General features: G+C 41.8%; 1 protein-coding gene and 1 non-coding gene across 2 annotated transcripts; both read right to left on the reverse strand.

Annotated features, from left to right (window-relative positions):
• Nucleotides 1–397: 397 nt before the first annotated feature.
• uckl1a (uridine-cytidine kinase 1-like 1a) lies at nucleotides 398–14,129 on the reverse strand. The gene is made up of 15 exons (XM_047567759.1): nucleotides 14,013–14,129; nucleotides 9,131–9,318; nucleotides 8,818–8,924; nucleotides 6,789–6,959; nucleotides 6,458–6,529; nucleotides 6,123–6,312; nucleotides 5,954–6,015; nucleotides 5,429–5,445; nucleotides 5,184–5,282; nucleotides 5,010–5,103; nucleotides 4,227–4,289; nucleotides 4,006–4,128; nucleotides 3,659–3,766; nucleotides 3,243–3,399; nucleotides 398–2,277 (listed from the first exon to the last, which is right to left on the reverse strand). Exons 1-15 carry the CDS (start codon nucleotides 14,096–14,098, stop codon nucleotides 2,195–2,197), a joined length of 1,620 nt encoding a protein of 539 aa, XP_047423715.1. The 5' UTR covers nucleotides 14,099–14,129; the 3' UTR covers nucleotides 398–2,194.
• On the reverse strand, nucleotides 2,572–2,653 carry trnas-gcu. Its single transcript has one exon. It is a non-coding gene; the product is annotated as a tRNA-Ser (tRNA).
• Nucleotides 14,130–14,131: the final 2 nt, after the last annotated feature.

Here is a 14,131-nt window from a genome sequence, read left to right on the forward strand (position 1 = left end):
ATTGGCGGGCTTGTCTCCATGGTAACAGGTTAACCTTGAGGCAGTAGTCACATGGGCGATGGGAGTCTTCTGCTGTCTTGGAGAATACAGTGCGCATCGTGTGACATCCGTGATCACAGTGTCACCCGCTCGGCGAGGAGCTATCGCAGGAGAGCAGCCCCCAAACAAGCGTGCGGGCGCAGGAGATGCTGTAGGTGTGAAGATGATACAACATTCACAGCTTATGTGATGTGCTAATCTCACTGTGAGGAGCATGAATGGCTGAATAAACACATGAATGAGGCAGTCAGATTCATTGAAGGCACATGACAGTGAAAAGATCAGGGAGGGAGGAGAGATAACTGCGACTGGGGAGTCGTGTTGTAACAAGAGGATCAAGAGGCGTGAACACAACAGGGAAGGAGAGCCAGGAGATTTTTTACTGCTCATTTTGTGACCCTGAAACAACATTAGCATCGTACATGTTTATCACTGAGGATGAGCTGCTGCTCCACATTAGCGTGTAACATCGCGAAGGATTTTCCATTGACACAGAAATGATCGTAAAGCTCCAGGTGAGTCAGTGTGCATTTCTCCTGCGCTGCAAAGAGCAGATTTCTCAGGGGGACACGCTATAAATCACAGTAGAAGAGGAGCTTCATGTGAGCTATGCTGACCTCTTCAGGCCTTAAAGTGCATCACAGCGGGGGAGCCGGACGGCCTGCGAGTGAACCCTGAGAGTCAGAGGAGCGTTTAAAATATTCAGATGCGAGTGTGTGACGGTTCAGATCATTCCAGACACGTATAGGCGAACAATTCAAGCAGTGGCTGCGAAAACGTAAAACAAAATCTGAATTAAAACCTGCTTTTCCACCTGCTGAATTTAACATTCTTGATTTGAACATGTAATAGTTGGAAAATTATATTCACTCCCCTTTGTGATAAATCTTAATATAAAACTGGTCTGCTGTAGATTTAAAGTTACACCATGACATATGTGAAAATGCCTTTCTAGGGCAGCATAAAGTGTGGATGAATTTGTTAAGAACATATTCTTCAGTCAGACGCACCAGCTGCTCATAAACTGAAGTTCAGTCTGTGACTCTGCTGCATAATTACCAATATCAGAGGTATGCATCTGATTTTTAAAGAATACAATAAAAAATATTATTTTTTTCCTGAGGGGTGGTTATTTTTCAAATACCTCTATATTAAAAACAGACTGCACCACACAAATTAAATATTAATAGCCTTAAAAGCCCCAGACGTCGCTGCTGCATGTCTGATCCTGACCAGCTACTACCAATATGAGCTGTTTGCATTTAAGAGTTAATGGGTTTTGAAAAAAATAAACCAACATGACCTACTGTATAATGGAAATCCATTTACTGCTATCACATGTTCCTCACTAATTTTAAACTGCAGGAACATTTTAAATATCAAAACCAGGCCTGTGTTTGGAAAGGATCGGTAGAAAGATCGGACTCGTAAAAGTATCAGTATCAATCTGTTGCTCAGTTCACAGCTAACACAAGCCTTTCTTTTTAGGTAAAATGTCTTAACGTCTTGTGCATGCAAACATCAACTTCCAAGATAACAATGAAACTGAATAACTTTGTTCACCCCTTAAATTTCTGCTTTACAAAATCATCTGAGAACATTTCCTTTAGTTAACAGTGAAGAACAAGCGTTAACATGCTAAGCTAAGATGCTGAACATGGTGAACGTTACCTGATAAATGTTCTAGCTTCATTGTTGTGGGGGTGTTGGTGTATTCATGGTGTCACTGTGCTGTTTTAATCTGGTTTAACCAAGAGTTTAAATCTTAATAGTGAAAACCTTTCCAGTGATTTTCTGTTTGAAACATGAACTTAAGTCCTTGATTTAAGAGCAGCTGGTGCATCCAGTTCCTGAATAAAACCTTGTAGTAAGTTACAACATTATTGCATTATTGTACCTAAGCGTATGGCACCATTTCACTTCTGTATGAAAATATTAATGTTGAACACTGCGTTGTAGATAGAACAAAGAGTCCCACATGCCTACAACTAGACTGAAACCCACCGGTGGCCTAAGCGTACAAAATGCCACATACAGTACACAAAATGTAACAAACTCTTTCCTCGTCTATGCCTGAAGAAGAGGATGCACAGTAACAGGAGATTTCAAGTAGTATTTTTTTTCTTTCTTTCACAGAGGCTCACAGGTGCTTGTGTCAGTGTGATGGCTGGTCCTGGTCCTCATCATCGCTCCAGCTGTCGGACCCATCTGTCCCAAAATATCGGTCCCCGAAATCTCCTGAGAACACAGGACAGTCAGCTTTGAGCAAAAAGTCATGATACAACAATGGCTTTAAAAAAATTATGAAAAAAAGAACGTGAAATAATAGTTCAAAACTTTAAACAGCATTAATTGAACATAATACACTGAATGGATATATTAAAATTATGTTATTTTGACTTGAATTTACTATGTATGTCTATGAGACAAATTACTTCATTGATGCTTAGAAGGAAGGTTACGAGGAGCACATACGAGGAATATGTTCTCTGAATTGCATCTATTTGTACGCCAGAAAACCAAAAACACGCTCGACGAGGATGGGATTCAAACCCACGCGTGCAGAGCACAATGGATTAGCAGTCCATCGCCTTAACCACTCGGCCACCTCGTCCGAGAGAAGCTCAGAAAACTGGCTCACTGCGTCACATTGGCTCAGTGCTCTATACTGGCTTCAGTATCTTAGTTGACCGGTGTTATGGTTCTTAAACATATATGATTGAATGAAGTTTCCTTCTTTTTTTCTTTGTAAAACATTCACATCCAACTGAGGCGTTAAAGTTCGAGTGCTGGAGGATGTGGAAATGTGAAATTTGAGGTATAATCTTGAAACAAGTGATGACAACTACCTCTTCTCCTGTTTCTCATGCATTTCTGCACAGTGATTTGTCTGATGTGCCTTTAGTTTAGTTGAGCTGCAGTAGTGACACAGAGCAGCATTTGCTTCAATCTAAAGTGACCAGAAAATGAGAATCTGCTTGGACATGAAATGAAATGAATAAAACAAAAGTCATGAAGCTAAAACCTGGAAACTGAAGACAGTGTTGTAAGATGAAGGAGAATTTGCTTTATAGTTTAGTTTTTGTAGGTCGTCTTAATTGTACACTTGCACTACATGCTAACTGTTTGGCCACAAACAAAGACTCTCTGATTTCTCAGGACGGTAACAGAAATAATGAAAAAGTTATTAGTTAATCTCTTACCGATACCAGGAATTACATGTAATAGGTTGTCCAGGCTCTTGTCCACAGCGGTGGTGATGATTTTGACCTTTGGGAAGGCGTAGGCCACAGAGTGAACTCCGAGCTCTGCCATCAGCAGCGACACCAACATGATCTTATCCTCCTGCACCTCGTGATCCTGCTCCACCACACACATCACAGCGACATCTGTCAGTTGCTTAGCGATCGTTATCAGAGGTTTAATTAATAAATGGGAAGCGAGGGACAAAATGATTTGACATTTATCTTTGCCGAAATAAAACTAACCAAACCCTTTCAGGATAAAAAAAAAAAAGTTCTACTCAATAACCACATCAATGAGACACATGTGACTGATGAAGAGAAGCGGGGCCCTACTGCCGCCTCACTGAAGACTAATGATGTTAATCTCCACCCACCAGTAGGACTCGTACTGCCATCATGGCAGCAGCGCCGGTGGAGACTGTGCTGTCCATTAGGATGACATGATCTTCGCTGATGTCTTTGGGCAGACGCAGGTAATGCAGCTGGCAAGGCCAGAGAGGAGGAGACCAGTTACCATGGTTACAAAAGAAGGAATGGTAGTTACCACGGAGACACACATCATGTGGAAGAAATAAAGAAATAAACAATCAAAACATTTTCATCCTTTGTTTGATATGATATTTGCAACACTGTGACATCTTAAAGACATGCAGCAGCCATACGGATTTAAAAGACATTAACAGTGAAGACATTTGGTAAAAAAATGTCCCATCCCTGCTACCTCCGGTTCGCCGGAGTCGAGGTTGGTCTGGATGAGGATCTTGCCGATGCGGACGTCCTTGCACACGGCCCTCAGGGCGGGCTCCATGGTCTCTCCAGCCCGCAGGATGGACACACCGGTCATCTGTGGAGATGAGGCAGCAGAGTGAGGGTGAAGACAGAAACCCCGCAGACACACGACGTGAAGTCAACAAGACCTTGTGGAAGGAGAGCATCACTCACCCCTTTGCCGTTGTAGCTGCGGCCCTCGTACTCCTGGCCCTGCGGAGTCTGAACTACACACGGCTGGTAGAAGACACAAATGAGTTTGTTTTAACAGATATCGTTTCATCACACAGTCTGCACCCACAGTTAAAGTAGAAATATATCATCTGTGCATGTTTACGTGTGAATTTATGTGTCCTGTGGATAACCTTACTAAAGTATTAGTATATAATGCACACAGTATGAGCTGTTTCACCTCTACCTTAGCATTTTCACCAACTTAAGTTCAATAAATCTCCAAAGAAAAGTTTATGTGTGCAAGCCTCTGGCTTTTATACTTGATCTTTGTATCTTGAGACGACACAGGGAATATATCACAAAGAATGATCAGACAAACTTAGTGTTACATTATTTGTTAAGGTTGAGAGTTGTTACTGTTTTAAAAACTTAACCAAGGTCTGATTTTATGGAACACTTCACATCCAAATCCAATCTTGCTCGTTTGACCTGCCTGATGGAGGTCACCTCCCTTAAATCTGTCTCCTAAATGGGTTTGCTGGGTCTGATTTTTCTTTTTTTTTTTTTTGGCCTGTCAAACTAGCTAATGTAAAGGAAATGGTCTGAGTAATACAAATATCCGAAATGCTCCTTTTAAACTTACAATAACATGCAAGTCTCTAATCAGATTTCCTTCCTAAAGAAAACCGATGTGTCTGGTGATTTTCTGTTAACTGCCGTTGTTAAACAAAAAACAGTGAGGATGACCCGTCTTATATTCAACAAGTATCAACGTCTTCTCACCTGTGATGGCAGAAATGTGAGCGCATGTTCTATCAGAAGTCGCATTAACCTCTTTGAATAGAAGATGAACTCATCTCGGCTGGTTTCTTTGTTCCTGCAGCGGAGTGATTTGAGAGGGTTTAATCCTTAGTGTGAAGCAGATGTGGAAAGCTGAGCATGAGAACGCGTTGCTACCTGATGATGGTGTGCAGGCCTTTGACCTGCGGCGTACTCTCCAACACGCTGAGCGTCTGGGGCAGCGGCTGAGTCTGCTGGGCTGAGGCCAGGACAGCCCTGAGAGGAAGCACAGATCGAAAGCTTATACTGTGTCATTCAGCTGTTGCAGAAAGGAAGTAGACCTTGAAATGACAGAGAGTTACTGAGACACAGTTAGACGCATGTATGGATATAAGAGTAAGTCAAAATGCATATCAGCATACCTGACACTGAGCTCTCGCTGCATAAAGAAAGAGAGAGACAGTGGAAATAAAATGAAGATAGAAAGAAGACAATGTTTTGAAAGATACAGATTTTGTTAAATCCATGCAGGAGATGAAACGTAACAACGTGTTAGAATACTGGTGAAGATGTAAAAACCATCATAAATATACAGTTTCAGGACTAAATTATTTCCTAGGCTCCATTATTACTTAATCTGTCACATAATCAATGTCATCGGGGACACGTTCTGGAAGAGGCTGACTAAGAATAAACTAAAATGAAGGTGTTCATCACAGTGAAGAAACATGTCACCCAATCCTGTGGCACCCATAAGCTACATAAGGTTTGACAACACAATGAATATGTGTTATTTCAATTCATTTCAGGTTTTTACATGTTATTTTTGTGGACAGAATTCCCCAAAGTGGGAGGGTTAAAATCAGGACGTGGAGGCTGCATGTTCCTGCTTTTGGACACATGGTGGCGCCCCCCTCTAAAGTACGGTGATCGTTTTGGTGAATCACCTCCTCCAGCTGGCTGTGGACATGCTGCACTATCAGATCAATGGCCACCATATTCCCACCACCTTGGAGACAAGACAAGCACAGTCGGAGGTGCTGCTGTTATATTTTTTGCCGCAAAGTCAACACCATGTCCAAATGTCCCACATCGGGTTGTTTCTAGTCATCTCACCTCTTGGCACGACTATGTCAGCCAGCCTCATGGTCGGCTCGATGTACTGTTCAAAGGCCGGCTTCACAAACTTGTTGTACTGCTTGATGACGCCTTCAATGTCCCGTCCGCGCTCTGTGATGTCCCTCCGGAGCCGGCGGACGAGTCGAATGTCTGAGTCCGTGTCGACAAAGATTTTCATATCCAGCAGCTGCAGGTGGGCAGAGCAAACTGAAACGCTTCACTAATGTTCACTTCAGTAAAAAGCAGCTGTGCAAACAACAAGCCCTGGTGGTGATTATTTTGCTCAAGAATTCTTCAAAAGGGAAGACATAAAAGGACACACGCTGCCTTACCTGAAGAAGCTCTTTGTCCACAAAAGACATAATTCCTTCGAAAATGATAACACTGGCGCCGTACACGTTTTTCTGCAGAGAGAGGAGGGGAAACGTCTCAGAATGTCTGAAAAGCAAAAAAGGTGCTTCATCAACAGTGACGGCTGCTTTTGTGAGATACAAGTGTCACTTTGGGAAACATGTTTTATATATTTTCAGCTTTGAAACATTAACGGCTGTCTCCTCACTGCTGCTCGACTTTCTTCTTCCAAAATTACACGATGCATATTTAATCTAATCTCCGAGCGAATCAAGGAGTTTCCTGAAGAAAGAGACAAGAACGCGACCTCACCCAGTCTTTCTGCCTCCCGTGCGTGGTGAAGTCATACACCGGGATCTTCACACTCTTGCCCTGCTTCAGTTTTCGCAGGGTGGCTACCAGCAGCTCGAAGTCGAACGCTCCCGGATGGTCAAAGTTGTAGTCGTTCTTCGCTGCCAGAGCCTGTTCTTCCGAGGATAAAACCTGAGGAACAAATCAGATTCATGCGCTCAGCATGTGCTGATGAAGCAAAGACATTTTGGGAAACGCGCTGATCCGCTTTTTCGGTCAGTTTGGTGAGATCGATACCACTGTCTTGTCTGTGGATTAACTGAAAAGCCAGAGTCAGGAGTTTAGCTTAGTTTAGCTTAGCATAACCCCTGGAGTCAAACGGGTGAAAACATTTAGCTCGGATCAAAAACCTACTAATCATTAACCATCTAAGGCTTCTGTTCAGTGAAGACACACACGTAAAACAAGAAGCTGTAATTTTGATCGTTTTTTTAATTTCCACTGCTCGTCTCGGCTGGTATTGACCTTTTAAACTTCCTGCAAGAAAACAAATCACTGTGAATGCTGAACTATGATCCACTCCAACAAAAAGATAAAATAAGTTTTCATGTATTAATAATCTTTGAATTTAAAGGTTCTTGGTTTTCTCTCTTTTTAGGATGCTTAATGGGCTTTCATCCTAAAATCCTCACTGAGATCTAGATTTAGTTTTTGCTGAGAACATATCCATAAATACACTGATGACACCAATTGCAACACTTCACCCAAAATATCTGCGGTTTAAAGTCTGGAGGAAGGAACTGATAGGTCATTCCAGTAAGGACCACAGGTGTGTACAAACCACAGGCGGTATGAGGAACTCGTGAAGCCAGTCTCACCTGTGATGCAGTGCTGTGGGTATTTACTCTGAACTCAGATAAAGACGCCAGGTTTGTAAATGAGGACACAGATCAGCTGATGCCTTCTAGACGCCAGTAATGAGAGGTCAGCCTTTTCATGTGAGGCGGTGGTGTGAGGGCGCTAGAAACAACATGAACATTAATGATATCTGCGTAATTTGGTGCAGTCAGCACAGTGGTTTACTCTGTTTCAGCTCGAGATGCCAACGTCTGGATGTCAGCAGCTTTAGTTCCTAAAACAGCCACTTGAGGCTGGCTCCAGACGTGAGTTAATCCCCAAAGACGGACATGTTAAAGAGTCCAAGTTCACAGCAGAAATAAACATGTTTCTGGCCTCTGTAGCTAATGTATGTAACTGATTTAATTGACATCAAGAATCAAAGTAAATGCCATTATAGTGGTTTTCTACCTAATTTTTCTACCTAAGTCTCTCTTAAGGACACTTCAGTTTGTGGTTCATGTGTTGGGGATTGAACTAACGCTCTGGTTTGTGCACAACCTGCTCCACCCACTGAGCCACAGTCGCCAGCAGGTTCACCTGTCTATACATACGTCAGTGGCTCCTGTTCGATGTGAGTTTTTTAGGGCAATCTGTTTAGGGCAATCTGTCCTATTTGCATCAATTAGATGTCCAGTCTCAGGGCACTGATTGGCAATATCTGTTGTTGCTCTCGTTTGGAGTTTTGAACAAGTTTCTAATGAAACAGAGAACTCTGGAGGTCATCAAAACAGCCTTGAAAGAGGAGATTAAAAGTGACGCATGGCTCCTTTTCACGACCAAACTATTATCACGAGACATTTGGCTGAACGTATTGTTGTTCTCCTCCAGTACTGGCTAAATTGAAAAGTATTTACAGTGTAATTTATTCCCAGGTTCCTTCTAAATACAGATCTGTCACCACATTATTCTCCCTTTACTTCCATTAGTACAGTATAAATACACATACTCTGTAATTTGCAGACATCTAAACCGCCACAACCTTTTATTAAGTCAAAACTGTGACAGCGGTATAATGAGTGCATCAAGCTGTCGTGTTCAAAATGCTCTTAAGGCTAACAAAACATTATTCTTCCTTAGACAAACCCACACAAAATCTGTAGGAACCAAACAAGTGGAGACACAAAAAGGCTGACATGCATGACGCTCTCACCTTGTAGAAGGAATCCATAGACAACAGCACAACCCACGGCACATCCAGAGCCTCGATGATCTTATTGGCCACGGTGGTCTTCCCTGAGGCACTGCCCCCACACAACCCTGCAGATCCACACGGCATTTCAAAAGCCCATTATATGTGTTTTTCAGAGTGTGCCTAATGTTGTCTGCTGGTATGCACGTGTGATAGCACTTAAGTGTTTATTGGTAGAATAAGAGAGAGCGGGACAAAGGGACAGGTTGTGCAACTCAAAGCGACTCGGCCTGAAGGTAGCGAGAGGGAAAACATCACCCAGTGAGTGTCGTACCGATGACAAAGGCCTCTTTTGACTGAGCCCCGTGCTCGTCATACCAGGGAGGTCGGCCAGCGGTGTAGATGGTGCGCGTGCCTGTACGGAGCAGGGGAGGCTCCGTTTTACTCAGCGAGGTAGCGCTCTTCCTGCGAGGGGCCCCGGCGGGCGGCAGGAGCCGGTCCAACGAGTCCTCCCCGCTCCCACTGCGAAAGGACAAACAGGAGGGCGGGTTAGAGCCTGAACACAGGAGATTCATGGAAGAACCGGGAGAGACACTGTCAGACAAACTTCCTGTAGGCCTGTTGAGTTCTTCTGAATACTGCTGCTCATACGTGTGAACATATGCATTTACTTTCTAGGTTAAAAGACCATGTACAAAACATTCAGTGTGTCGTGTGCACGATGAGGCTCATAAAAAACATGAACGCTAGCAGCTGCCACGCTCAGTGATGATGCTAATGTGCTGACGTTTAGCAGGTACGTTCACTAGCAAATAAACATTTGCTGGTGTTAGGTCACAGAACTGGGTGGCTGTGGCTCAGTAGGTGGAGTGGGTTGTCCATGAACCAGAGGGATAGTGGTTCCTTGAGCAACACGCTGAATCCTGTGTGTGAATGTGAGCAGCAGCAACTCACTCATTTTCAAAGCAGCATGAAAAATCTGCAGCCATGGCATCAAACAGCTGCTGAGATATTTCACTAAAATACGAAAACATGTCAAAATTGTTGCAGTGACTTTATTCAATTTGTTATTTTTTTATTTTAACCTGCCAAACATCGATATTTATATTGGTCTACCATCTTTAAAATGAATGACATTCGCCACATACTTGGTCTCACTTTCGTTCAGTGCTATTTTGTTATGATGAACCATCGCCATTATAATGCTGTATACTGATCAGCCTAAATGATAAGTAAAATTCAATATTTTATATCTCTTTCTCAGTTTACTGTCCTCCTCATCACAATTTTTTATTCTCCACATCTGCAACTAGACAAATGACAAATCAAGCTAAAAAAAAAAAAGATTCTAAAGTTTCATCCAGACGCGTGACCTGTGTGACATGTTAAAAAAAGGCCTGTTATTATGACGCATGAAGGTATGTCAGAGTGACACTGTGACTACAGTCAACAATACAAAGGTGCAATTTCAAGTATGTTAAAACCTGTGGTGCAAGAAAGATAAAGAAAATATTTTTTTCCCTGTTACGCAAACCACATTATTGTGTGTTGTGTAAGACTGTTTTTGTGAGTTCTGCTGTGGAGCAGCAGGCGACAAAACCTCCTGTGAGGTCAAATCCAGTCACAGTCAAAATCACTTAATGACATTTTAAAGGTAAAATGTCCTTTTTTAGGATTTTAAATTCACTGAAACGCTGCATGTCATTTAATCTCACACAAACCCTCTGTTCAAAAGTTCAAAAGTTTCATTTCAAATGTGACAATTTGCTTTTTCAAGCTTTTCTCTGCCTTAAATGTTTGAGTTTGGACACATTCTTCATAGATCTAATTGAAAATGCTTCATTTAAAACAAACGTTGCAGAAATCTAGTTACCTGAACACATGTGACGTGAGACAAGAAATGACAAACAGCATCTACAGAGCATTAACATGAGTTATCTATCTGTACCGTGGCTGACATTATACTGATACTTTTATAAACCGGCATCTGTGTTGTCACTAATTCTGTTTGTAAATCTAAATCTAGAGTTTCAACAACTATCTCATGAATGAGATTTATTATTTTCTAGAATATATCTGTCAAGACCAGCCCACAAACTGCTGAATTATAGATCCATGCACCTGATCTATTGGGCTGAGAATCATTAAGACAACACAGCACGATGGTTTTTACAGTCATCCGTGAACAAGATAACTAATAAGTAAGGAACACAATCACAGCTCTGATCAGATCTTTGACCATCAATAACCACTGTCTGATCTCTGACAGTGAGGAAACTTTTGAGCCGTCTGATCATTTAAATGGAAATAAGGGATGAGATTGGCCTAATGAGTATTTTACAAACCAAACAATAAGTCAGAGAAAAGAATAAAAGATTTATCAACAAAGTAACTTCCAGATTAATCCACAGTGAAGACAACTAGCTCTGTAGATACTGGTGCAACATTTTACAAACAACACAAGCAGTACGCTCACTTCTAATGGAGTATTTTAATGGTAATAAAGGATCTGGACACTTCTTTTCCCTCTGCCTTCACTGTGTCCATACACTAGACTACATATGTTACATTAACTGTACCTGGAACATACAAAAATCAGCTTAGCTTTTGTGTCGGGCTCTGCAAGGATACTTTTAGGCAATCCTACTTCCACTGCCAGTAATTAGAAATTAAATTAGCACCCTCCTTGTTTTGCTTGAGATGCACAATTTCACACAAATGAGACAAGTCCTGAAAAGAACTGGAGACTAATGAGGATTTTACATACTCAACCAACACGGTTTCGAATGTTCAGTAATGACACACTGCAGGCAGCTCAAATTAAACCCACCGAAAATCCCTGCAAACTAACCCAGATTCTGCACTTCCTCTGACCCCTCATCAACCCCTGTTTACAGACTATTTATAGCACACGCAGACACATATCGCAGCGAATATGGAGCTTTAAGAGGGGGAACCGGGCACCTATCCTGCACTGAGGCAAAAACAGCGGCGGCATCTTTGCGGTCAGTCGCATCTTACCTGCGGTCAGACCTGAGAGACCAGCAGCCAGAGATTCTGGCTCCTGCACAGTCCAGCAGAGTCAAGTCTGCTTCGGACGACAGCCTGCTACCCTCCAGCTTGCCTGTCACCGTGGCAAACTTCCCAAAACAACAGCCACTTTGCCTCAACACGGACCGGGGTTGTAAACCTGTGCGGCTTCCTGCCCTTCTGTCACTTCGTCCAGTCACACATGGGTATCTGTGGAGCGTAAGCGATCACCTCTCTGTGCCGCCACCCATGTGTCCTCCTTTCCCTCTGTGTGTGTGCGAGGGGCAGACACTAAGAGGATCACTGGGCACTGACAGCAAAGAGCTGCTTGGCTGGTATTAATAGATGCACCTGTAAACAAAAAGAGGACGGGACATACGTCTCCTTTTGATCCTTCCTCTCGCTTCACTGACCTGACCCACGGAAACACTACGGAGCCAGAGGGATGACGTGCGAGCGAGACACATCATCCGAGACATTTAGAGAGGAAAAAAATAAAAAACATCACTGTCCACCCGGCGGCTAAAAAGAAGTCTGACCAAAACTAAAAGATGATCAGTTTGTAGTGACGTAAAATATATGTATTAAACTATGTTTCAGCTTGAAATCTTTAATAAACTTCTACAGTTATTTACAAATTTATTTCTGCATGAATAATAATAGAACGTGTAAATATATTTCTCCAAAAGTTTTTTGGTCAACAGCGTTTGTTATGACCTTTAGTGTGTATATATGATGTGGCTTCACAGCAGTCAACACACTTAATCATTGGACTCATAAGGAAAACCCTTAAATAGTGACAAGTACGTCACATACGTTGTGAGCAAAGTAGAAATAAAGATAACTTGTGATATGGAGAAACACAATAAAGACAATTAGGTTGCACTCGCGGTAACTCAAGAATACATATAACTCTGAAACACGATTCTCATTTAGCTTAAGGATTTATTTATAATAAGTGCTGACGTCCTTTAAATGACTAAAAGTAGCAGCATCTCAAATGTAAACCCTGCATTTGAATATACACGGAAATAGTTCAGTAGTGATTAGCAGCGTGATCAATAACCCTTAATTACTCACTGTCATTGTTTCTCTGATGTGAAATGACCAAGTGTGACATCAGTCTCATAGAGCTAACTCTAAAACACTAATGGCAAATTTGATCATCATATTTTCTGAAGTGAGTTCATACTTTAAATCTGAAAAGTAACTGTATAGTAATAGTTGTAATAGGACTAAAGCGTTCTGCCCAGTGGAGCAGCAGGCAGATCAAAATAGTGTTTCAACGGTGGAATTTAAATAAGTGCATTTACTCTGTCACAGATTTGAAGCACTTGTACTCGAGTATTTACTTTTGATGCTAATTCTTAACTTCAATTTAAAAAGAAAATACCCTCTTTTATTTCATTACATTTATCTGACTTTCCTCTATAGTAAAGATATCCTGCAGATCCAATCACTGTCCTTTAAATGTACTTCTAACATGAGAAATAGCATGGATGAATAAGTAATAAAAATCTAATTATAAAGGTTTGGCGCTATTGAGCATTTTTATAGGGCGGTGTCGCTGCTTTCACTTACAGTAAGGAACCTGAATTCCTCATTTCAGGTTAACTCAACAATACTTTCGTTCCTCTGCTTGTAACTGTTGCAACATAAAGTCAGGCGGTTAAAATGGTGAAATGTGAATAGATTTCATAATGGCTTTAAGGTTACTCCTCAAAAAAATCTACTAAATATTACAAAAAATCGACAAGGTCTCTAAAATTGGTCACCTGAACGCAATCCTGAGTCCCACCGACTAAATATACCTGTAATTTTATTAAAGGTGTAATTGAGAGATTTCTATTTGTGCCTGTGACGCACAACTGAGTCAACATGAAGCTCACCTACTTCTGAAAATGTCCGTGTTTCACCGCGTTTGATGCATCTACAGCCACCACTGTCCTGGTATTATTTTGTTCAGTGTATGCACACCAAGAGAAATAGGTTTTAGTTTGATTCTATTGACATATTCATAGATATTTTTTTTGTTTTGAGGAGGAAAAGGAGGAGAGGGGGAGTCAGTGTAGTTAGCGTTATATTACAGAACCAGGACGCTGCTGCGGCTTATATAAAAATAAAAATAAAACACATGAGTAATTTCGAAGTAGAGAATTAAATAAAATACTGATATTATTATGTACCTGTCCGAGCGGGACGACATTATGTTCCCGCACTCGGTTTCCATCGCTCTGCGACCTCGGAGCCGGCATCGGCTGGTTAAAGCCATGGATGGATCCTCTTAACGGAGAGGAGGGATTGT

Source organism: Mugil cephalus, chromosome 1 (assembly GCF_022458985.1).
Source record: "Mugil cephalus isolate CIBA_MC_2020 chromosome 1, CIBA_Mcephalus_1.1, whole genome shotgun sequence".
NCBI classification, from domain to species: Eukaryota; Metazoa; Chordata; class Actinopteri; order Mugiliformes; family Mugilidae; genus Mugil; species Mugil cephalus.

Excerpts from the sequence above, each read along its gene's own strand:
- uckl1a (XM_047567759.1), bottom strand. The coding sequence starts at position 14,098 with ATGGCTTTAACCAGCCGATGCCGGCTCCGAGGTCGCAGAGCGATGGAA. Across the intron at positions 6,530-6,788 it reads ACGGGAGGCAGAAAGACTGG|AAAAACGTGTACGGCGCCAG; the intron begins GTGAGGTCGCGT and ends CTCTCTCTGCAG. Across the intron at positions 2,278-3,242 it reads ACATGTAATTCCTGGTATCG|GAGATTTCGGGGACCGATAT; the intron begins GTAAGAGATTAA and ends CTGTGTTCTCAG.